The sequence below is a fragment of the Balaenoptera ricei genome, chromosome 15 (assembly GCF_028023285.1).
Source record: "Balaenoptera ricei isolate mBalRic1 chromosome 15, mBalRic1.hap2, whole genome shotgun sequence".
NCBI lineage: Eukaryota > Metazoa > Chordata > Mammalia > Artiodactyla > Balaenopteridae > Balaenoptera > Balaenoptera ricei.
Window position 1 is genome coordinate 85348052 of NC_082653.1, and position 25151 is coordinate 85373202.

Here is a 25151-nt window from a genome sequence, read left to right on the forward strand (position 1 = left end):
TCTTCACCAGCCCCTTCTGCCCCAGAGGTTTCCCAGAGGAACTGTTGTCACTAGTTTGGCATGTGTCCTTCCAGATCTTTTTCTTTGAATTCATATGTATTCGCGTGTGTGTGTGTGTGTGTGTGTGTATGCTTTTAGAAATGGTATGTCTATGTCTGTGTTTTGATTTTTTTAAAGAATAGAATCAGTCTGTGTATGAATTGTTTTGTAACTTTTCTTCACGTAATAACGTTTATTGGTGACGTTTCCATTTCATTACATATAGAGCTACCTCTTGGAGGGGTGGAGAGTTGGAGAGTATTTTGTAGAGCAGATAAATAATAGTTTACTTAACTATTCACTTAGGAACAAACTTCACAGTGTCTCCAGTGTTTTTCTTTTTATGTTGCAAGCAGTGTGGCAGTGAATATGCCTCCTTTGGATACGTAAGGGTTTATAGAATAGATATTGAAAAACAATATTGACAAATCATAAGAATATACATTTTAAAAAAAATAAGTAATACCAAATTGCTTTCCTAAATTCACAAGCAACGAATGATAGTATGAGAGTTTTCCCACATGTGTACCAATGCTAACTAAAAAGTTATCTAACTAAAAATTGTTTGCCAGTCTTGGGAGGGGGTACCTTGTTTTAATTTGCATTTTGCTGAATTACTAATGAGATTTAGCTGCTTTTCGTGTGTCTGTTGAACATTTCTCATTCCTCTACTGTGTTGTCATTCTTTCATTATTTTCTCTACTATGCAGTTATTTTTGTTTTACTGGTCTCATGTGAAATTATAATTCAAACTATAAGTCATGCGTCAATCAATGAATGGCTGCTCTGATTCTTACAGTTACTATAGTGTGACCAAATTTCAGTGTTAAGATAAATGTGAAGAATAGGTCTCATGGGGGAGGGTGCTTTTGTTTTTGTTTCTTTCCTGTCCTACCTCAGAAGCTCAATATAAGTACATAGGGAGGTATAGACACAGGAAAAAAATTGAATTATTATTAAAATTTCATTTTTTCTTAGACAAATAAACCTCAGACATCACGACCCAATCTCATCAAACCAGCTGCCCAGTGGCAAGATCTCAAAAGATGGGGAGAAGAAAGGCCTAAAAAGTCTAGAGCAGCCTTTGAATCAGATAAGAACGGCTTTTTTTCTGTGTGTAACAGCTCATTGTTTGGTTCTGGGGCACAGGATAATTCTGAGGATAACTACGGTGAATTTCTAGATCTTGGGCCTCCTGGAGTTTCTGAATTCATTAAGCCAAGTGGACAAACAGAAAGAGAACCCAAGCCTGGACCAAGTCATAACCAAGCAACAAATGACATTGTCAACCACAGAGCAGAGCAGAAAATCATTATCCTGAAAGAAGGTAGCCTTCTTTTTCCAGAAAGTGATCCTTTGGACACTCAGAACCAGTCATCTGAAGACTCAGAGACAGAGCTTTTATCAAACCTCGGAGAATCAGCTAATATCCTAGATGACCAGGCCATCGAAGAAGACTGCTGGTTAGACCATCCTTACTTCCAGTCTCTGAACCAACAGCCCCGTGAGATAACAAACCAGGTTGTGCCTCAGGAGCGGCAGCCTGAAGTAGAACTGGGCCCACTGTTGTATCAGCATGAACCCTCAGGGTCAGCTTTTCCAAGACCGGCTTTTCCAAGAGCAGAACCCCAGCAGGATGGGATTCCAGGCCCTTCTTCTCCTCAGCCTGCCCATCCTCTGGGAGAGCTTGAAGACCAACAGTTAGCAATAGATGATGAAGAGCCAGGTCCGGCCTTTCCACTGCAAGGATCTCAGGAGCCCAATTTGGAAAACCTTTGGGGGCAAGAAGCTCCTGACGTAGACCAAGAACTCATTGCACTATTAGTGAAAGAAACAGTAAGTTTTATTTTGATATGTAAATAATTATACACACTAAGTATACTGAATTTCCTTTTATTGCAAAAGTATTATTTGTGTGTGTGGACTTCATTTTCTGAATCTCCTAGATTTGTAGACTAGAAGGAGAGAAACTGAAGATTTGAAAATTGAATCAGGATTCCTGAATGTATGCTTAAACCCTCAGCAAGCCCTCTGGGATTCTAGCTGCAGATCATGGTTGCCCTTATGCTGTCATATGAGCAGTCCCCGCGGTTTTTAAAAAGGAATTGAGTTAACTCCAACTTCAAACCCTTAAAGCAGGTTTATAAGATTACCTAGAGCTACACTGTCCAATACAGTAGCTTCATTTGGCTGTTTAAATTTAAATGTCTTACAATTAAATAAAATTTAAATTTCATTTCTGGTGGCACCAGTCATATTTTAAGTGCTCAATAGCCACATGGGGCTGAACAGCTACCGTGTTGGAAAGCACAGAATAGAACATTTCCATCTTTGTACCAAGTTCTGTTAGATAGCACTGACCTAGAAAGTCATGCAGGGCTCTGTGGGCTGCTGTTTGCCTTGGAACAGTCTTTTAACCCTTCTTCCCCCAGGTTTTTTCATCTGGTCTACTAGATTGTGTGCTTCTTGAGGGTATACACTAGAAAGTGTTTTATTCGTCTTTAGACTTCCTTTGCTTGGGCGGAGATGTTCAATATTTATTGAAAGACTATAGAATAGATATGCAGAATGGGGGCAGAGGACCAGGTGATCTCTACGTACCTTTCTAAATTCCATATTCTATGTAGACAGATAAATCTGGGCACCTTGTGTGAAGGTTTAAGCCAGACACAAAACTGCTTTACAGTCCTTTTCTAGTCTTTAGTCATTTTATGTACTTTTTGCCATCTGGTTTTTATTGCAATTTGAAACCATTCCAGGGAATGAAATATAAATAATGTTTTTTATTCCCTTCTAGGAAGTAAGATTTCCAGATGTAGCACATGGGTATATTGAGGAAATAATTCATTTGAAAAATTACTTTGATTTGAATGTGTAAGTATACCACCATGCGTTTTTTCTTTCTTTTTTTTTTATTGTGGTAAAATATACATAAAACATTTTAACCATTTGTAAGTGTACAGTTCAGTGGCATTAAGTATATTTACATCTTTGCACAACCATCACCACCATCCATCTCCAGAACTTTTTCATCTTCTCGAACTGAACCTGTCCCCACTCCCTCTCCCGAGCGTGTGCCAACCACTGTTTTACTTTCTGTCTCTATGAATTTGGCTCCTCTAGAGACCTCATGTAAGTGGAATCACACAATATTTGTCCTTTTGTGGCTGGCTTACTTCAGTTAGCATTATGTCTTTTTGAATCATCCTATTAGAAGAGTTCTAATTTTAGTCGTATACAGACTGTTTTCTGGATCTTGTGTAGAATCATGCATGGTTACAGAATTAAAATGTTTAGTTAATTCTTAGCATTGATACTACCCATGTTTTGGTCAGGATGTTAAAGACATATTCTTCCCTATATTTGTAACGAAGTATTCTGTAGCCCCTCTGCCCATTTGGAGAAAGGTATGGAAGTGTTTTTTTTAGTTTTCATTATAAAGATGATAAATATGTTTTTTAAAAAATAAAAGTGTCCCAAAGAATACAAAATGAAAAATAAGTCTCTTTCCTCTTATACTCTTTCACCTCCTTCTAGTATGCAGAGGTGGAACAGTTGTAAATTTGTAAAGAGCAATAGGTATTGAACTTGATCAGATTTTTTGCTAATTAATACAGATTATTGTAATTAAAGGTGGATACTAAACCTCTGTCCTCAAAGATTATATTCTGTACTGTAGAACTCAGCAAGGGTGCGAGTGGGAGCTGGCTGCCTTGACCAAGAGGGAAGGGCCCTCTTTCTGAGGTCAGCAGCCCAGAGGAGGTACTTTTTTCTAATTCATACAAAGGCACTGTTGGTGCCATTGGCAGCCCTATCTCTCCCCCTCCGTCCAGAGGCAGGCACTGTTACCAGTTTTTTAAACCAAGATGGAATCAAGGTTTCAAATGTATTTGTTTATCTTTTTAGCTTTTTAATTTAGAACAGTCTGCCACTTACTTTTTTTTTTAATGTTACTGATTTTTTCCCCCTGTAATTTTTTTTTAAGTTTTTTATTTATTATTTATTTATTATTTTTATTTTTGGCTGTGTTGGGTCTTCGTTTCTGTGTGAGGGCTTTCTCCAGTTGCGGCGAGTGGGGGCCACTCTTCATCGCGGTGTGTGGGCCTCTCACCATCGCGGCCTCTCTTGTTGCAGAGCAGAGGCTCCAGACGCTCAGGCTCAGCAGTTGTGGCTCATGGGCCCAGTCGCTCCGCGGCATGCAGGATCCTCCCAGACCAGGGCTCGAACCCTTGTCCCCTGCACTGGCAGGCAGATTCTCAACCACTGCGCCACCAGGGAAGCCCTCCACCTGTAATTTTTGAACATAAAAAGTTGAAAGACTATAAAGTGAACACCCTGTATCCACCACCTAGATTATTATCTGACATTCTGCTGTAAGGAAGATTTTGCCTTTTTTTTCTTGTGTTCTTTTTTTTTTTTTTTTTTTTTTTTTGGCTGAGTTGGGTCTTCGTTGCTGCGCGCGGGCTTTCTCTGGTTGATGTGAGCAAGGGCTACTCTTCGTTGCGGTGCGCGGGCTTCTCATTGCGGTGGCTTCTCTTATTACAGAGCACAAGTTCTAGGTGTGTGGGCTTCAGTAGTTGAGGCTCGTGGGCTCTAGAGAGCAGCCTCAGTAGTTGTGGCGCACGGGTTTAGTTGCTCCGCAGCATGTGGGATCTTCCCGGATCAGGGCTCAAACCCGTGTCCCCTGCATTGGCAGGCGGATTCTTAACCATTGAGCCACCAGGGAAGCCCTGTGCTCTTTTTTAAATCTCTGTAGACATAAAGGTTTTGTATAAGTGGTGCTTAATAATCAGTTATAATTTTTTTCTTTTTGAAACTGAATTATCCTAAATTTGACCAGTAGGAGCCTCTTAAGATGCACCTGTGTCTTTTTAGCATGACTCCATTAGTCTTTGAGCACATCCTGGCTTTCTAATAGGCCAAGTTACCCCAGGCTTACCTTCAACTTCTCTGCCCAAAACCTGGAATCTGTCATTTCCCTCAAGAAACCCAGGTTTCTTAGAATGAGGATTTTTTTTGTTATTTATAAACTAACATCTTGGGGCTAAACTTGCTCATCATACCTACTAGCCTGTCATTACTTCTAGGACCTTTTCAAGGGACAAACCAAGAAAATAAGTTTTTTTTAAATCATGAATTTATATTCAAAATTTCCCATTCAAATTTAACATTAAAATTTTTTTCTCCATCTTTCTGAATTTTACATTTATGTGTTGTTTTTTTCTTCCACTAAAAACTTAATTTCTAATAACATTAATATATTTATTTTCTTTATCCTAAAATATACATAAAATAATGTTAACATTATAGTACCGATGTTACTAGTACTAATACCTCTACTGAGTGAAGTAAACAATGTTTTGTAGTTATTTTTGCACTTATGTATATTTCACTAAGGCAATACAGTTAGAATATAGACTGTACTGGGCTGTAGATTGATGATGTTGGTCAGGTCTGGAAATTTTGTAGCCACAATCTCATTAAATAATTCTTTTGCCCTGTTCTCTTTTTCCCCTCTTCTGTAACACTTTTCTTCTAACCCCTGTCCATGATGGCTCTTAACACCATCTCTTTGTTTCTGAGATGCACGCCACATGATTTTTCAGATCTAACCTCCAGCTCACCAATTGTCTTTTCAGTGGGGTATAATCTGCTAGTAAGTCCATCCGTTATGTTTTTAATTTCAGTTTCTATATGTTTTTCATTTCTAGTATTTTTATTCTTTCATTCTTCAGGCCATTCTTCTAGTGTTTTATTTTTTGTTTGTATTTTTAATCATTTTAGGTCTTTAAACACAATAAACATAACTTCTTTGTGTTCTGGGTGTGATCATTCTGACACATGAAGTTCTTGTGAATCTCATTCTGTTGTTTCTCCTGGCCTCATGGTGTCCTGTTTCCTTGCGTTATTTTGTAGATTTTGACTGTGAGCGCATTACTTGAGGTCTTGATAGAAACGGTTCCTTCAGGGAGGATTTGCTTTAACTTGTCATGTACCTCAGGGCAATGTCAGTCTAATACTACTTTAGGTTGTTGTCTGGAAGTTTTATCTTACCTGGGTAGTAAGACTTTAGTCCTGGATGAGGACTGGGTAATCTTCACAAATTCTCAGGGGGAGTTTTGTTTTCCCATCCATCCACTCAGCATCCAGTGTTAAGGCATGCTTTTCCATGTGGTCTCTGAGCTTTGTCTCTTATCCTGTATGCCCTGTGAAAACTAAGGGCTCATGTTTATTAGGATCAACAAATGCCCTCAGAAAAACTAGCTTCTGTGTTTAGCTTATTTCTTAGGGGTGTCAGTTTCACTTAGGTTTGGACTCCTGAAAACTCCTTACTAACTTAAACATATTGGTGTACTTTAAAAGTTTTATTTTAATATTTCATTCAGCAGTTTTCAATTGGAGACTGCCTGTGTACTTAATTGGTAACTTAATCTTCCATACTCCTGGAAGGGGAAGCCATTTTGTTATTTTACACGCCATTCATTCTTCTCAAGCCTTTCCTCCATATTCTGGATTGTGTATAACTTAATTTTTTTGATTTTTGGACTATAATACACATACAGAAAAATGCACAAAATAAAGATGCACAGCTTAATAATTTATCACAAATCAAACATTCATGTAACCACCACCCAGAAATCTTCAAAAAATAGAGCATTGCTGCCATCTTTGAATGCTGTATGAAGATTTCATGTAGTCTGTATTCTCTCATGACTGGCTTCTTTCAACATTATGTTTGTGAGATTCTTTCATGCTGTGTATAACTATAGTTCATGCATTTTTGTTGCTAAGTAGTATTCCACTTGTATGAAAATGCTGTAATTAAATTTTTCCCTCTACTTTTGATGGACATTTGGGTTGTTGTCACTTTTTGGCTGTCGCAAATAATGCAGCTGTGAGCATACTTGTACATGCCTCCCAAGCCCCTAGTCTTAACCAGACTTGGCCTTCTTTACCACCCTGTTGGCTAGTGATACCTTCAAGTAGAAATTTTTTAATTTTATTTTTAAATTTTGGTCTTGTTTCTCATCTTTGGGAGTATTGGTCTGCCATTACTAGAAGTGAAGGTGCTGTTTTATTCTAAGCTTTTAAAATATTTTCTTTTTGAGTTTGTAAACAACATGATGACAACTGCATTATTTTTAATTAATAAACTTTAATTTTAGAACAATTTTAAATTCATAGCAAAATTGAGCAGAAATAACTACATTTTTACAATGGAAAAGATTTCCTAGACTTCCACTCAACTAAAAAACAACTGATTGATTGATTGATTGATTTTTGGCTGTGTTGGGTCTTCGTTGCTGCGCGCGGGCTTTCTCTAGTTGTGGTGAGTCGGGGCTGCTCTTCCTTGCGGTGTGCGGGCTTTTCATTGTGGTGGCTTCTCTTGTTGTGGAGCACGGGCTCTAGGTGCGCGGGCTTCAGTAGTTGTGGCACACAGGCTCAGTAGTTGTAGCTCGAGGGCTCTAGAGCGCAGGCTCAGTAGTTGTGGCACACGAGCTTAGTTGCTCTGCAGCATGTGGGATCTTCCCAGACCAGGTCTCAAACTCGTGTCCCTGCATTGGCAGGCGGCTTCTTAACCACTGCGCCACCAGGGAAGTCCAAACTGATTTTTTTTTAACGTACCTTTTTAGTTCTTGGAATGAAAACATAATTTTTTTTGGAGGGTAAATACAATTTTGGATATCTTTTTTATGAAATAATGTTAAGTAAAAAAATATTTTCCATTTTTTATGATGTTATTAGTTATTACTTTTAATAAAAATTATTCTATTGAATTTTCCCCTTTGTTAAATATTTTTGCTGTTCGTAGTTTCACTAGTGTTCCGATAAACATTATTCTGCGTTATTCCATGTAGTACTTTTCCTTTTTTTTGTTATACACTGTATGCTGAAACCCTAAAAGTTAAGATTTGGGATCAGGGATTATAAACAGATTCATGATCCTTGAAACATATTTTCCAAATAGCTTTCCAGGGAATTCCCTGGCAGTCCAGTGGTTAGGCCTCTGCGCTTTCACTGCGGAGGGCCTGGGTTCAATCCCTGGTTGGGGAACTAAGATCTCACAAGTCAAGTAGCGCAGCAAAAACAAACAAACTAACAAATAGCTTTACTGTGGAGTTGTGCCAGTTTATGTTGCTGTTAGAGATGTATATGAATTGGTTTAATCATTCCTCAACAATATTAAGTAGTGGTCTTATTTTAACTAGGCATAAAGTAATTAGTATTTTAGTTGCATTTCTTTGATAATTAGCTGTGTACCATTTTTCATATATTTGTTTACTAATTGTATTTCCCTCCTATGTGAATTGTTTACTCCTTCTCTTGTCTCATTGAATTCCTTTTTTTGTTAATATTTTCCTGATTATGAAGCATAATGTTTGTTCATCTTAGAAACTATAAATGATAAAGTATATACCTAGCACATTTAGTAACAGAATACTGATTTGAATAGGAAATACCAAGTAGTATTTTGAATAACTTATAGTAAATATTAAAGTAATCCTTTAGAAATTTAGTATACTATAATGCTTCCCTCTCATTCTACGGATGAATATATTATTTTTTAAATATCTGCAAAATTAGTCTTCTATGTAATATCGGTAAAGTGTGATTAAATTGACAGATTCCGTGACAGTTCTGTTCTCCTACCTCCTGAGTCTCATACATGTCCTTTTTTCTAGGGGCTTACTGACTGTGCTTTTCGCATCACTTAAAAGCAAATATTCATCCTTAAACATAAATTCTTGTGAATTCCAAAGGAAAGGGAATGTTCAATAACTGTATTGAATCTTTTGAAACTTACAGTATGATTTTCCTGACACTGCTTTCCTTTCGTCCCTGGGCTGTTGAGACTAAGTTGTTAATTCTCACAACTAAGTTGAATGTTGTTAATGTAGGGCCGAAAGGAGGCCCAAAGCAGAGTTGAGCAAGCTGGTATTTTGTGGGGCTGACTCTCAGTCACTTTGTGTGCAGTCTTTAAGTCACCTTTAGATGTAACCAGCTGGTCATTTTAGCAGGAGGGGCCTGTTCACCAGAGAACCTGCTGTGATGGTAACCTACTCTTTGACGCTTTAACTAAGACTTTTCACTCACATGTGATGCAACTTAAATTGGATCGAGGCAGCAACAACTATTAAAGAATAAAAGCTTGGAATATTAGCCTGGCCTGTTTAGTGGGAGTGCTTTCTCGAAACCCTTTAGCTTGTCAGGTCAGATCAAGCATGAAATAATACCAATAGGTGGGCAGATTTGAGTTCTGACAGGCGTCCCCCTGCGTTTGCCCCAGGCTGTAAATATTAATTTATTTGGTTGTAGCTTATATCTGTAGAAGGGAAACTTTGTTCTTAATTATCTGTGCCACTGAATGTCATTTAATTCCAGGAAAGTTGTGTTGGTGAGGGTAGAGAAGATATTAAAATGGAAATGAATTTTGACAGTTCAAAGTGAGAGCCTCTGATATCTGCCATGTGGAATTCCACATCTTGCAGCATTTCGATATGTGAAGTTTTTAATAGTGTTGAAAATATAAAATGAATTGCTAAGAGAAGAACCTCTAAAATGCGGGGGTGGGGGGTGATTCAGAAATTATACCTACTATTCTATAGCATGCACTTTAGAAAGTGCATAAAAATGGAACATTTTAAAGGATGAGATTTTAAAAACTAGAAACAGAAGTTTTACTACTTTCTTCCAACACCCTAGCAGGTCATCTTCCATGCATCCCACTTAGGAGACCTCTGGCTTCACTCATGCATGGCTGTTCTATTAAAGAAGATTCTTTATATTTGACCTTTTTATCTTTCCCCAAATTCCTGGTTTTGGGGCAGTCTGTTGGCCTGTGGTAGCCACACTTATCAGAATGTTACAAACAGGTAAGATTGGAATGGAGGAGCTGTTCCACATCTGGTTTGTAGTACGTCCAGTTGCGCATGTTAAAGGGGTTGTTTGGAACTTCATGCCTTTCTCCACGAATACTGGGTTCTTAACAGTGACTAATTCTCAGGTTAGCCTTCAGATATCTGAATAACCTGTGGTGCTCATCAGTTTGTACTGGAACAGAGTCACCATCAATGACAATGCTTTTAATGGGAAATGTGCTCAGAATTCTTGACTAGGGGTGTCTCCCCTTGCTACTACTGTAATATGGGAAAGGGGTTTTTCCCTCTCTGGGCCTCTGGCATTGTGTTCCAGAGACTGGGCGTGGTGATAGGAAGAGGAGAGCTTAACGATAAGAAGCATGGGACTCCTGGAAGTGATGATGAAGAAAAAGGTGTTGAGGTGTGCTGACCGGTCCTGGAGTAGGAGGAAGAGGGGGCTTTGCAGTCGGGCTTTGTATTCCGGCCAGTGCTGAGGGTCCTGAGGGGGACTGCAAAAGAAGCATGCCTCCCTAGTTTTTAGTCCCCAAACACTGGCCCTTGGTGAGAAGAGGAGCTGGAGGTGAGCACTTTTTCTCTGTCTTCTTCCTGCTAGACCTGTCTTAATTAGAGGCTGCCCTCCTCACACTGGACAGGAGAGACCTGGGGAGAAGGGAGTTGAGTGAGAATCATGGTGGGGCACCTTCGAGGCAGTGGAGTCATCTTCAGAATCTGCAGGAGCAAGGGAAGGAAGGTAGAGGAGAGGGGAAGCCCCGGTTGCCCTGTGACTGGGAAGCTTTCTTGCTACTGAAGTGGCTCGTGCTGCATACCGCCAGGCTGTACTTGTTTCTGTGGAATCATCCCAGGAGTACAGTTCGTTGCCTTCTTTGGTTGTTATAGGGTGAAGGGCCTTGTTAGTTAACATTTGTAAATCTGGGTGGTGATACATCTCTCATGTTATCTTATTCTCTATATCCTTACTTTTGAAGGATTTCATAGTAGTGATAAAAAGACAAAGTTGTGAGTTTGGTATGAAGAGAGTCTGTTCTTAAGCAAACATGGTCTGTTCCTCCAGCCTTACAGTAAACTGAGCATCCCTCAGATTGTCATGGGGATTTATTACCGTAGGGTTAAAAAAAGTATTAATGAATTAGTAGAAGGTCTTTTATGTTCCATTTATATTTATTAACTCTTAGAAAACTATTTTTAATTTTGAATGTAAATACAAACTTTTCCCTATACAGTTCAACCAGTAAGAATGTCAGTGACTTCATTATATTGATACCCAACTAATAGAAAAACTTCAGAGTTTATATTTATCAGTATGTATATTACTTTTTAAATTAGCAAGTAAAAATAGAGATTCAGTGTAACTGTCTTTTGTCTATTTATTTGTTTTGTTTTTCTGATCTGCAAACATTTTAATTCCCTGATAGGTCAATTATAATGTGTGTCTAGAAACTTTATTTTCACACATTACGTTTGAATCAATGGGCAGGTGTGGGATTTGGAAGCAGTATGAAAATAACATCATTTATTTTTGCAGACTTTGTAATTTTCTTCTGGAAAATCCAGATTATCCAAAGAGAGAAGATAGAGTCCTTATCAATCCCAATAGCAGCCTGCTTGCCAGCCAAGATGAGATAAAGGCAAGTTGTGCTCTTGTTTTGCAGTGTCTACTTGGAAATGCTCTGCCCTTTTCATCATTTTTAAGAGAATAAACTGCTTTGTCAAGACATATTTTTTTAAGACTCTCCAGGAAAAGAGGATTTCAGAATATACATTTTAGTGGGGTTTCTCCATCTGAGTCACTTTGAATTCTGTATTTGACTTCTTTCATTGTAACTCTGTCTTTCCTTCTCCACAAAGAATTAAACAAATCCTCCATATCTTTAATCCTACAAAGGAAGTTCCTAAGATAAACAAGAATTGGACCGGACTATTTGTATCATTTTAGGGTTTTTTTTAACATTTTATTATGAAATTTTCAAACATACAGTAAAGTCAAAAGACTTTTCCATTGATTTCCTATATACCCACCAGCAGGACTATTAAAAGTTAACATTTTACTATGTCCATTTTGTCATATGTCCATCCCCGTGTCCATCAGCTCATTCCTGTCATATTTGATTTCATTATAATGCACTTCAAAGTAAATTGCAAAAACATCAATAAACTGCCCCGTAAATACTTTAGCATGCAGATTATTGCCTAAAGTTTAATGTCTGTTTACAGTTTTTCTCTTTGTATAAGATTTATATACAGTACATACACCTGTGTAACCAAATCCTATATCAAGATATAAACAGTTTGGTTTTTAAAAATCTTAATCATTGTCTTCATTTGTGATCCAGACTAGCACTTAGTGTGTTAAGCGGTTGAAGGAAAGTCTAGTTCAGAACTGCTTCACTGGGATCTGTTGTACCATCCTTCTACTTACCACAAATTCTTTTTGACTCTTTCTTTTATGTATGGGTATTACTCATTTTATTGCTCTTTACTTTATTGTGCTTTTCAGATGTTACAATTTTTTTTACAAATTGAAGGTTTGTGGCAATCCTGCCTTGAGCAAATCTGTCGGTGCCATTTTTTCAACAGCATTTGTTCACCTCGTGTCTCTATGTCACATTTTGGTAATTCTCACAATATTTCTGACTTTATTATTATATTTGTCATGGTGATCTGTGATCAGTGACCTTTGATGTTACTGTTGCAAAAAGATTGACTTGCTGAAAGCTCAGATGATGGTTAACATTTTTTAGCAATAAATTATTAATGCAACATGTACCTTTTTTTTGTACATATGCTGTTGCACACTTACTAGACTACAGTATGGTGTAAACATAACTTTAACTTTTTTTGCATTGGGAAACCAAAAAATTTGTGTGACTCGTTTTATTGTGATACTAACTTTATTGCAGTGGTCTGGAACCAAACCCACAGTTTCCCTGAAGTATGCCTGTATTTTGTAGCTGGAAAAAAATTCATTTTTCTAAACATTTTGTGAAAAGAAAATGGCTAAAAAATTGGGTTCAAATCCCCAACTATACTTTTTCATAGTTCCAACTAGTAAAACTAGTCTTCAGACTCCAGGCAGCCTGTTTAACCTCTGTGAACTATCATTTCTTCATCTCTATTCAGGGTTGGTATCCTCCTTTAGAGTAATTATGAGTACAAGTCAGATTATTCTATTCTGTAGTAAATAATTCTTCAAATGATTTCCCCCTCATAGGAAGTGCACCGTCTGGCCTCTAATGTTGTGCCTCTCTCTCGTTCCAGTTGCCTAAAATAGACTTTTTTGACTATTCTAAATTGGCTCCTCTTGACCAGCGCTGCTTCATCCAAGCTGCTGACCTCCTGATGGCCGACTTCAAAATGCTCAGCAGTCAGGACATCAAGTGGGCCCTGCATGAGCTCAAAGGACACTATGCAATCACCCGAAAGGTGCTCTACTTAGTCTTCCTGGTGGGGTCACACCTCTTGACTGCTACTTCCCGTGATAACAGAATGAAGAGTTCAGCTTGTGGAAATTGGGATGGTTTATGATGGTAAAGAGCTAAGGAGTTTGTCAGGGTGAAGATAAACAGACAAAGGTATTTGCTGATCAGGAAGAACTGAATGAAAAGAAATACATGTTAGAAGCAGGGAAGTTCTGGTTTGACCATAAAGACATGGAGGGTAATGAATTTTCTCATGGAATGCGGATGACTAGAGTGTAAAAGATGCACTTCAGTGCTACTCCTCCCTCATTTGCTTTCTGACTTGGAGCTGGCCACCACAGTCCTCCCCCAGATGGCTCAGTTAGCAGTTACATGTAGAGTCTGTAAAAGGCCCAGGAACCCAGCTCTGCCCAGGGAGTGGTGGTTTGCCTCAGAAGAGAGTGGGCAGCTACTGAAAGCTCTCAAGGTTTTGTTTTTTGACTCTGGGCCCTAAATAAGATTCCATGTGAGGGCCTCTGTTGCAGGGCTTGGAAGGGTGCTGGTCACCAGTGGGTAGCAGACATGCTTCATTTAGTGAAGTCCATTGTACAGTGCCCGTTTCATGGCAGTCAGACAGGATGGAAGAGTGAGCACCAGCAGGTCCTTGACTCGTTCCTCTTCTTTCTCCTGCCTTTAAATCCATTTCTCCTGCTGAAGTTCTGGTGATTCTCAGCAGACAGTGTGCTTTTCTTTCCAGAAGACAAGCAAATGTGGAGTTAACTTTAATGGTTAAAACACCCACTGGGTCTTAACCTGAAAGAAGGTGAACATCGGTGAATTTGCTGAGTGTAGGCCCCTTCCACCTTTAGATTGATAACATCTAGGCAGCTGTCAACAAACTCCTAATTGTAGGTTCATTTTAGGTAAAATTACTCTGAAGGCAACACAGGGATAGTGCCTTCTGTTTCTGAGTCTCATTCCCCATGCTAAAGAGGGAATGTCTGTACTGTCATTGAAAAATGAATGAGCTTACCCCCCCAAAATAATGACCTTGAGAAAGAATGGGCTCTTTCATCTTTAGGCCCTGCCTGGCGTCTTTACTGACGCTTTGGTGCCTCACACCTTTTCCGAGCTCCCAGGGAGCCTAGATGAGAAGGAAGAGGGCAGCAGCAGGAGACAGCCCCTGTGGTCTGGGTGTGGGCTGGTCCTCATCGGTAACGTCCCTGCCGCCATCCTGAGATCAGTAAGAGTAACTGTACTCGCACATGCTTCTCCCCACTGAAGGCCTACTAGTTATGTGGGTGGGAGGTTGTAGGGCTTTGTGGCTCAGTTCTTGTTCATACCTTCCTTATCCTTTTCCTCGTTTTTCTGGCCCTTTATATTTTTATGGTGTCTGCTTGTTTTGGTGGGTAATTTAAAAATTTGCAGGATTTTGAAAAGAAGTGGGTTGGACTGTTTGAATGAATGTAAGGTGTTTAAGGAGAAATAATGTTTGACAGAAGCTAAAATCTGATGTGCTCAATCAGAAAGTCTCCCTGCTGTGTGGACATGGTGCACAAGACTTCTGCCTTGTAGGAAGTTACACTCAACGTGGACAGGGATGTAGAAAACACACCCGGAGATGCTTCCTAGTTTCAGCAATAGCATGTCTTCCCTGCGCCACTCCCCAAACATGGTGATAGCTTTGGGAAGGTATGCTGACTGAAGACAGAGTCAATTCTCCATGGATTTCTCTTTTTTTCACTTTTTACTATAAACATCAAACACATATAGAAGTAAAGATGGTGTTGTAACAAGCCCCTGCTTACTGTCACTCAGCTTCAGCAATTATCAGCTTCAGCAATTACCAGCTCCTGGCCAGTCTTGTTGTATTGTATTTCCACCCCTACCCACTTCTCCCTCCCAGACTGTTGTGAAGTAAATTCCAAGCTTCATTTCATTTTTTTCATCCATAGGTATTTCAGTATTTATCTTTAAAAGATAGATACAAAGACAAAATAATTTTTAAAACACAACCAAAATACCATTATCGCAGCTTAAAAATTAACGTCATCAGATACCCAGTCAGCATTCAGATTTCTCTGAATATGTCAGAAATCTTTAGCTTGTTTGGTCATAGAGTTCCAAGTAAAATCTGTTTATTGCAGTTGATTGATAAGTTCTTAAATCTCTTTTTAAAAATCTGTAAGCTCTCTCTCTCTCTTCCCCCTTTATTTTTCCTTACTGCCTATTTGTTGGGAAAAACTGGGTTGTTTTATCTTACAGGTTTTCACAGTCTAGATTTTGCTGACTGCACCCCTGCATTGTAATTAAATGATTCCTCTGTCCCCTCAGTTTTGTATAAATTGATGGTTACATCTAGAATCTTGATCAAACTTAGGTTTGGTTTTTTTTCTCTCTCTCTTGAATTTTAATTCTACTTCTGCCACTTGTTGGTGTGTGACTTTGAGCAAGTGTCTTAAACTTGCAGCACTTCAGTTTTCTGTTAGTGAATAGTGGATGTCTTAGATGGGTAATGTGAGAATTAGATGAGATAATATATAGCAGGCCTATAACACAGTGCCTCACATATATCAAGTTTCAGTAACAGGTTCCCATCCCTTCACACTTCTCTCTGTGTGCTACAGAATAATTTTCAAACCTTTTTACTTAACAGTTACTCAGTGCTATCTTCAGAGTTGGTCCTTAGTGTAGTACAAGAGCACAAGAGCCTTGTGTGGTTCGGCCTCCTTAGGTTTGCAGTGCTGAATTCATGCTGGAGAGGCCTGTGACCAGCAGGGCCCACTCTGGTTTGTTCCCAGCCTGTGGTATGGAGGCCCAGAGTGCAGGAAGACTCTACCCGCATGTGTATGCACTTGTGGATATTTTAGCTCCACTCTTTTTATGGGTGTATCCTGTGGGTAAGCTTCTTGGAGACCCCAGTGCAGCTGCAGTAATGTTTCTTCTGGTTGTAAAGTTCTGTAGGGACAGAAATGCTATCAGCACTAAGTGTTTTCAATGAATAACTTCTTAACTGGAGAGAACTGGTCATCCTTAAAATTCACAACGGGAACTACTTCTTAAAATGAATGTTTATTTTTATCAAACTAATTAATTTCCATAGTTTAAAAAATCAGGGACTTCCCTGGCTGTCCAGGTTTTTGACTCTGGGTAAATCTTTCCACACCCAACAACTTGAAAGTTGTTCTTACTCTAGTTTTGTTTTTTGTCAAACCTGTCAATTCTCTTTTTTTTTTTTTTTTTTTTTTTACCCAGAGCCCTCCCCTCCTTCCTCTTCCAGTCTGTTCTTTTTTTTTCTTTTTTTCAATTAAAGTGTACTTGCTGTACAATATTACATAAGTTACAGGTGTACAGTATAGTGATTCACAATTTTTAAAGGTTATACTCCATTTATATTTATTATAAAATACTGGCTATATTCCCTGTGTTGTACAATATATCCTTTTTAGTTTATTTTATACCTAATAGTTTGTACTTCTTAATTCCCCATCCCTATATTTCTCTTCTCCCCTTCCCTCTCCCCACTGGTAACCACTAGCTCTCTGTATATGTGAGTCTGTTTCTTTTTTGTTATATTCACTAGTTGTATTTTTTAGATTCTACGTGTAAGTGATATCATGCACTATTTGTCTTTCTCTGTCTGACTTATCTCACTTAGCATAATGCCCTCTAAGCCCATCCATGTTGTTGCATATGGCAACATTTCATTCTTTTTTATGGCTGAGTAGTATTCCATTGTATATATATTCCACACCTTCTTTATCCATTCATCTGCTGGTAGACTCCAGTCTGTTCGGATTGTTCTTCACGCCTGCTGCATAGCTTTTATCTTGGGAATTCCCTTTGCCTTTTGACAAAGATTAATTTTCTGTATTCTAGATCCTGACAACTTTCTGTGTCTTCCTTTACACACTCATGCTTGACTGATGGTTCCACTGGATTGAAAATTATTTCCCCTCCTAATTCTTCTCAATAATTCTTCCCCAGATGTGACTACTTCTTTCTTTCAGGCAGTTTGTTGAATGCCTGCCATGGGTCACACATTGGTAATGTCACAGTGAATATACAGGTTCCCTTCCTTCATGGAGCTTAATGCTAGTGGACAGGGCCATCTTTTTTAACCCCCCTTGACTTCTGTTCTCTGAGGTGGTCGTTCTCAGGGTCTTGACTACCCAGGCTTCCTAGATTTCTCCCTCTGTGTACTAGAATGGTCATCTCTGTCTCCATGCAGGTAACATATCCCTATCTCTGAACCTGACCTTTCCACCAGGCTCCACAGAGGAGTCTCTGTCTACTTCTCAGCTTTTGCATCATCACATGATGATTGTCGTGTTTTTAGGTCATCCCTTAAAAGAAGTTTGGCTGTTGTCAGAGATGTCCCAAAAATCTTACCAGACTGTATCCTTGATTCTCAAAACGAATACTTTGAGTGGGTATTTGATTTGTGAGTGTGAGCAGCCTGGAGGGAAAAGTGCCAGAAACAACAAAAGGAAAATTTTTTAAATTATTTCTTCATTATCTGTTTTGTGTTCTTCCGGGTAGGTTTTTGGGGTACTTACTTCATGGTAGTTACTGACTAGACCCTGAGGACACTGATGTGCGTAGAATACAAATTAGCTTCTTTCCAAAGAGTTTTCAGTCTGTTTGAGGAGATTAAAGTTTAAAAAAAGGCTAAAGCAATGTGATGAGTATTATAAAAGAGAGTGAATAAAGGTGCATGAGGGCACTAGGAAAGAAATGAAGATGTCATTTGAACAGGGTCTTAAAGATGCTTTCACTAGAGGACTAATATGTGAAAGGCTAAAAGGTAAGAAAAAGTAACTGTGATGCCTTTTGGTTGTGTAGGTGTAAATTATAACTAGCAGGTCTCGAAAGGAAGGAATTCTGATTCTCTAATTTTATTTGTCTACTGGACCTTTAGTCAGTAGGTTAAGTAGGGAGTTACCTGGTGGTCTAGTGGTTAGGACTCAGCGCTTTCACTGCCGTGGCCCAGGTTCGGTCCCTGGTCGGGGAACTGAGATCCCACAAGCTGAGAGGCGCGACCAGAAAAAACAAAAAAAAGATAAGTAATGAATGTTAATATAACTATTAAGGTAAGATTTTGGAGGTGCCTTTAATTTTTACGCAACATTTTGTTTTAAGGTACAGCTTCCTGACAGGTATGAGTTTGTGTTCATATATATGGATTTTTTTTTTCCTGCTAACTAGAAACAGTATTTAAATGGGACCAAGGTAATGACCTCAGTTCTTCCAGTCAGGAGCCTCTATGTTTTTTGTTTGTTTGTTTGTTTAATATTTATTTATTTGGCTGCACCAGGTCTTAGTTGTGGCATGTGGGATCTTTTAGTTGCGGCATGCGGGATCTAGTTCCCTGACCAAGGATTGAACCCGGGCCCCCTGCATTGGAAGCGTGGAGTCTTAACCACCGGACCGCCAGGGAAGTCCCAGAAGCCTCTGTGTTTGATGACAGTGTAGTGTGGTTGAAAACCCAGTAGACTACCTACCAGTTATGAGCTCTGAGTTCACATTCCAGTAATCAGTTGCTGATAAATGACATCTGCCGTTTAATTACCTCATTTTTAAAATGCAAATCATAATAACTTATCCTGCCTCCTTTCCTGGGTTTTTGCACATAGCCCTGGTTCAAGGGTGGGTTTTTACCTGTAGATAAAACTTGGTATAGATTAGTAGTTTTGCAGCTGAGTACAAACATGTGACTTTAAGATTGGTGCCTAAGGATTTGTGGGGAACGCCTTGGGTAGTGGGACAGAAAGAAGAAACAGAAAGCAAGGAAGGAGGCACTGCAGCTGTAGAGGACGTTGATCCGGGATATAGAGAGGTAGCAAGATGAATCTTGCTGTTGGCCAGCTCTTGATGGGGTTTCACTGAAATCTGAGGGCAAGGTGATGTCAAAGAGAGGAGCTTTAGTTCCGAGACTGGCCTGACTTCCTATACTAGCTTTAATTAAGGTTTGACTGGGGGCAAGTTCCTTTCTCTTAAGCCTTGCTTCCCTCTACTATAAAATAAATAATACCTCCCTCAGAGGATTGTTGTGAGAATTAAATAAGTAAGGACTTGAAAGGGCCACATGTAGTGCTTAGCTTATAGGAGGCGCGCACAACGAATGGTAATTCCCTTCTGATTCCCAAACTTAGGAGCTTTGAAAAGGAAGGGAGGTAGGAGGTAGATTAAGATGCAAGGGTGATCCTTAGAAATCATGAATTCTGTCTGGGAAATGCTGAACTGCCAGCATGCTGGGTGGGGCCTGTGAGACATCCAAGTAAAAGCAATTCATTGGTTGGCTGGATGGACAGAAAAGGTGGGAAATATGAACTGGAGAAGGGATTTTGAGAGTCGTCAGCATATGGAAGGTGACCGTACCAGCCTGGATGAGGTGTACCTAGAGATACTGTCGGGTGAGAAGAGAGCCAAGGCTGCCTTGAGGACTCCCAACATGGAAAAACTAGGTAGAGCAGCAGGCAGCAAGGGAGGAGGAAGTCAGGAGAGTGGAGCAGGCAGCATTGTTAGTGCTGCTGCGAGATCCAGTGAGTTGAGGAGTTAGCCCCGTGTTAGGAAGATTAGCAAGTGGAAAGGTGGGGTAGAGGCCAGATTAGAGGGAGTTGGCCACTTGTGGGAGGCGAGGTGATGGAATGATACACAGATGGCTCTTTTGATAAGTTTGGCTACAAAGAAGAGGAAGAAGAAAAGGGCTGGTAGCTGGAAGAGGAAGGAGGTCAGGGAATGGAAGGTTTTCTTTTTTTTTAAGATGGCAGAGACTTGAGCACCTTTAAATGCCTATTGGAAAGATCTAAAAAGGGGGAGATACTCCAATAAAGATGTTAAAAAATAAAAAAATAATAAAATAAAATAAAAAATAAAAAGGGGGAGAAGCTAAAGGAATGAAAGAAAAGGGATTATCACTGGCATAAGAATTTTGCACTCCAGTGTTCAGTACAAAGTGGGGATGTGGGTGAAAGCAACGAGAATGTGGGGGAAGTGGAGGAGGGAGTGTTGACCAGGGAAACACCATGTAAGATGCTGCCTGTAAAATATAACTTGTACCCATTTGTTATGTGATTTAACCTGTGCTTATTTAAGGACAGCTTCAGTAGTTTCTATTTTCTTGTGTACCTTTATCAGTAAGCATTTTGGTTCTACCATTATAGCAGTTGTTGAAAGGGAAAATGAAAATAAAGAAATGCTACCTGTTTATTTTGCTGCTGCCTTTTCTGGTAAGCCATGTAGGGAAAATGGCTGAAACTGTGAGTCACAACGAGATTTGGGGATTGCCGATGTTTCATGTACTTTTTTTGTCCCATTTACAGCGGTAACCTTTCCCTTTCTCAATTTTTAGGCCTTTTCTGATGCCATTAAAAAATGGCAGGAGCTGTCGCCAGAAACCAGTGGAAAAAGAAAAAAGAGAAAAGAAATGAATCAGTATTCGTACATAGATTTCAAATTTGAACAAGGTAATGGCCAGATGGGAGTGTTGCTGACGGTGTTTGCAGAGCAGTCTGCTCCCGCACAGCCCGGAAGGGGAGTCGTGGTGTGGCTGCTTGGAGATGCCCTGTTACCGCAGTCTGAGGAGTGTCACTGACGTGACTGCTTTTGTTTTTCTTTTTTTTTTTTAATTTATTTATCTATTTATATTTATTTATTTATTGGCTGCGTTGCGTCTTCGTTGCTGTGCGCGGGCTTTCTCTAGTTGTGGTGAGCAGGGGCTCCTCTTCATTGTGGTGCGTGGGCTTCTCATTGCAGTGGCTTCTCTTGTTGGGGAGCATGGGCTCTAGGAGCCTGGGCTTCAATAGTTGCAGCACGTGGGCTCAGTAGTTGTGGCTTGCAGGCTTGAGCACAGGCTGAGTAGTTGTGGTGCGCGGGCTTAGTTGCTCCGCGGCATGTGGGATCTTCCTGGACCAGGGCTCGAACCTGTGTCCCCTACGTTGGCAGCTAGATTCTTAACCACTGTGCCACCAGGGAAGTCTGACATGACTGCTTTGATGGCACATCGGTGTTTTTAGAAAGTGGCTGCGTTTGTCATCTTTCTGTTTAGGATACACCATGACAGGAAAATTGTGTGTAGTGTTAGATTCACATGTGGAAAAGTGTTTGGGGACATTCTTCAACTTGGGGGGAAAAGAGGTCTTGAAGGTTTGACAAGAATTAACCTTATCACTACATAGTAAAAGCTAGACCAGTGATTGATTGCTTACTGCAGAGGAGTCACTTACACACCTGAGAGAGTGGCTTCTACACAGAAAAAAACCAAACAGCTTTTAGACTGCCACTTAAGCTGTTTATTTAAAATTCTGTTATTCATATTGATGAAGTAACTGCTGAAAGCTCTTTCAAAGAGGTTACTTCAGGTCTAACTCCCCACCCCCCGCCAAGGTAAACTTGCTGAATTTTGCAACAAATTTGATCTTAGTTGCTTGTGTCTAAGAAAAGAGTCCACTTCAACTTTTCCTGTAGATTATGTCATAAATGAGAATATTTCCCTTTTCTTTTCTCCTATGTGTCTTTCCGTTACATCTGTAATTAATTTCATGACTTGACTTCAGGTGTGACTAAATGAAAAATCCATGAGATAGTTATAGAGTTGGAAAGTATTGAATTTTTGAACTCTTCGGGGTCTAAAAGAAAACGTCCTAGGCTCTGACTTATAAGGTCGCCAAGCTACTCTGTGAAGCACTGCTCTCCTGACATGACATTCTCACAGGTTTGTGGCAGAATGAAAGTGGGGACAGTGTATAGGTAGTTTTTCATTCAGCTGAATTTATCCACAGTTTAGACTAGGCATCCCTAATACATAGTCATTCAGTATTTGTTTCTGACTTTCAGTGGGAGAGAAAAGAAAGTATCACTTCACAAGATGATCTACTCCCTTGTTGGCCAGCTATGTCTGTTAGAAAGTTCTTCCTTTATATCAAGCCAAAAATGTACCTTCCTGGGACTTCCCTGGTGGCACAGTGGTTAAGAAGCGTCTGCCAATGCAGGGGACACGGGTTTTGATCCCTGGTCCGGGAAGATCCTGCATGCCACGGAGCTACTAAACTGGTGCGTCACAACTACTGAGCCTGCGCTCTAGAGCCCATGAGCCACAACTGCTGAGCCCACCTGCCACAACTGCTGAAGCCCGCATACCTAGAGTCGGTGCTCCGCAACAAGAGAAGCCACCGCAATGAGAAGTCCACGCACCGCAACAAGGAGTAGCCCCCACTCACTGCAGCTAGAGAAAGCCGGCACGCAGCAACGAAGACCCAACACAGCCATAAATAAATAAATAATTAATTTAAAAAGTAAAGTTGCTCTGAAAAAATTTAAATACTTAGATATGAATTTAATACATGTACAGGACTTAGGATGAAAACTACAAAACACTGAAGAAAGAAATCAAAGAAAATATAAATAAATGGAGAAACGTACTATGTTCATGGATTGGAAGACTCAGTGAAGATGTAAATCCTCCCCAAATTGGTACCATGCTTAATGTAATTTCTGTCAAAACCCCAGCAAGATTTTTTTGTAGATACAGGCAAGGTATCCTAAAATTATCCTAAAATTTATACGGAAAGGCAGGGTACTAGAATAGCTAAAATGATTTCTTTTTTTTAATAAATTTATTTATCAGTAGTTTTGGCTTGAGGGCTCTAGAGCACAGGCCCAGTAGTGTGGCACACGGGTTATTTGCTCCGCAGCATGTGGGATCTTCCCGGACCAGGGCTCGAACCCATGTCCCCTGCATTGGCAGGCAGATTCTTAACCACTCCGCCACCAGGGAAGTCCCAGTGATTTTTAAAAAGAAGAATAAAGTGGGAGAAATCAGTCTACTGGATTTCAAGACTTACTACATAGCTACAGTGATTAAGACCAGGTGGTCTTGGGACTTCCCTGGTGGTCCAGTGGTTAAAAATCCACCTTCCAATGCAGGGAACACGGGTTCAATCCCTGCTCGGGGAACTAAGATCCCACATGCCACAGGGCAGCTAAGTACGAGCGCTGTAACGAAAGATCCTGCATGCCGCAACGAAGATCCCATGTGCTGCAACTAAGACCCAACGCAGCCAAAAAATAAAATTAAATAAATAAATTAAATAAATACTCTTTAAAAAGAAAACCAGGTGGGCTTGGCAGAAATATAGACAGATAGATGGAACAGAATAGAGAACCAAAAACTGGTTTTCTAAATAATCACTGAAAAAAAATATTAATTTTTAAAAACTAGTGAGAGTGAACAAGAGAAAAGAGAGGAAAAATAAAACGTATCAGTGTATAGTAAATATTGATAAAATCAAAAGAGATTATCAAAAAGGTTTTTTGAGTAAATAGAAAATCTGGATGGAATAGACAGTTTTCTAGAAAATGTACATTACCAAATCAACCAAAGAAATACGAAACCTAAATCAGACCAACTGCAAGATTTGACATTTGTCATTTTGTTAGCTTTTATTCTAAGTGTTATTTATTGTAAATCTAGGTACTGCTCTTTTCTGTCTTTGAAATTTTCAAAATAAAAAAAAATTTTTAAATATACATGTAACACATGTGCATCTACCAGAATGGCTGAAATTAAAAACTGATGTCATCAGGTGTTGAGGACAATGTGGAGTGATTGAAACTCACATACATTGCTGGTGGGGGGAGAATGTAAATTGGAACAGACACTTTGGAAAACTGGCACTGTTTTCTAAGCTGATCCAGCAATTCTACTCCTTCACGTATACTCAGCTGAGTTGCAAGCATATGTATAGGAGCCCTGGTCATAATAACCCAAAACTGTAAACCTGCCTGTCCTCAGTAGTGAATGCACAATAAATTGTGGTATATTCACACAGTGCAGTACTGACAGGCTAGGAGAGACCTTCCAGTTGGATTATAATAAGCAGGAGCGAGGGAGGGGTGGAGAGGAAGAAAGTCGGGAAGTGCGTGGAATGTTAGGGAATGGTAAGGAGCCCAGTTTTCCCAAAGAGAATATGTTATGGGAAAGTCACTAAACGTCCTCTGTAGGACCAGGCCGCAGAGGACTGGGATGGCTGCCTGGATTCCTGGCAGAACAGTCGTGTGCGTGATTCTGCATCGTCGTTTATCTTCTAGGTGACAAAACAATAGAGAAGAGGATGTTCTTTCTGGAAAATAAGCGGCGACATTGTAGGTCTTATGACCGGCGTGCTCTCCTTCCAGCTGTGCAGCAAGAGCAGGAGTTCTATGAGCAGAAAATCAAAGAGATGGCAGAGGTAGGAAGATGTGCTTGGAATGTGTTTCTGGGATTCTGGTTTGCTGTTAGGGTGTAGTATAAAACTGTCTTATAAGATTTGCCTTTTCTTTCAAGTGATTCATTTGAATAAACTGTAAAACTTAAAAGGAAAACAAAACTAGATTTTGTAATGATACTGACTGAAGTTCACAGTTTCATAAATCTGATTTATGTTAGAGAATTTTAATTGGAGCTTAGTGAACACATCTGTTTCACCTCCTTCACCCTCTAATGGTGGAAATTAGAGGAAATGGAGGAAAGAACAGAGAGAGATTCCATTTAGCTCTTTAATTCTTCCAAATATACTATCACGTGTGCAAGTCAACTGGAATATACATATATTGTTATTTAATACAAACAGACCTCGCAGATATTGCGGGTTCAGTTCCAGACCACCGCAATAAAGTGAATATTGCAGTAAAGCTAGTCATACGAATTTTTTGGTTTCCCAGTGCATAGAAAAGTTATGTTTACACTACACTGTAGTCTAGTAAGTGTGCAATAGCATTATGTCTAAAAAAAACAATGTACATGCCTTAATTAAGAAATACTTTTATTGCTAACAAATGCTAACCATCATCTGTG

General features: G+C 39.6%; 1 protein-coding gene across 5 annotated transcripts in view; it reads left to right on the top strand.

The window, feature by feature from the left end:
- The window catches only part of RNF216 (ring finger protein 216), a 194877-nt gene that overhangs the window by 53512 nt on the left and 116214 nt on the right, over positions 1 to 25151 (top strand). For 4 of the 5 annotated variants that reach the window (XR_009497600.1, XR_009497599.1, XM_059897048.1 and 1 more), the window contains exons 4-9: positions 1018 to 1875; positions 2837 to 2913; positions 11443 to 11545; positions 13176 to 13340; positions 20670 to 20784; positions 24407 to 24546. Coding sequence is in view for 3 of the 5 variants with exons in the window: in XM_059897048.1 (XP_059753031.1) it covers positions 1018 to 1875; positions 2837 to 2913; positions 11443 to 11545; positions 13176 to 13340; positions 20670 to 20784; positions 24407 to 24546 (1458 nt within the window). In the remaining 2 variants the exon portion in view is untranslated. The remainder of the gene's footprint in view (positions 1 to 1017; positions 1876 to 2836; positions 2914 to 11442; positions 11546 to 13175; positions 13341 to 20669; positions 20785 to 24406; positions 24547 to 25151) is intronic. The other variant, XM_059897049.1, reaches the window with a different exon arrangement.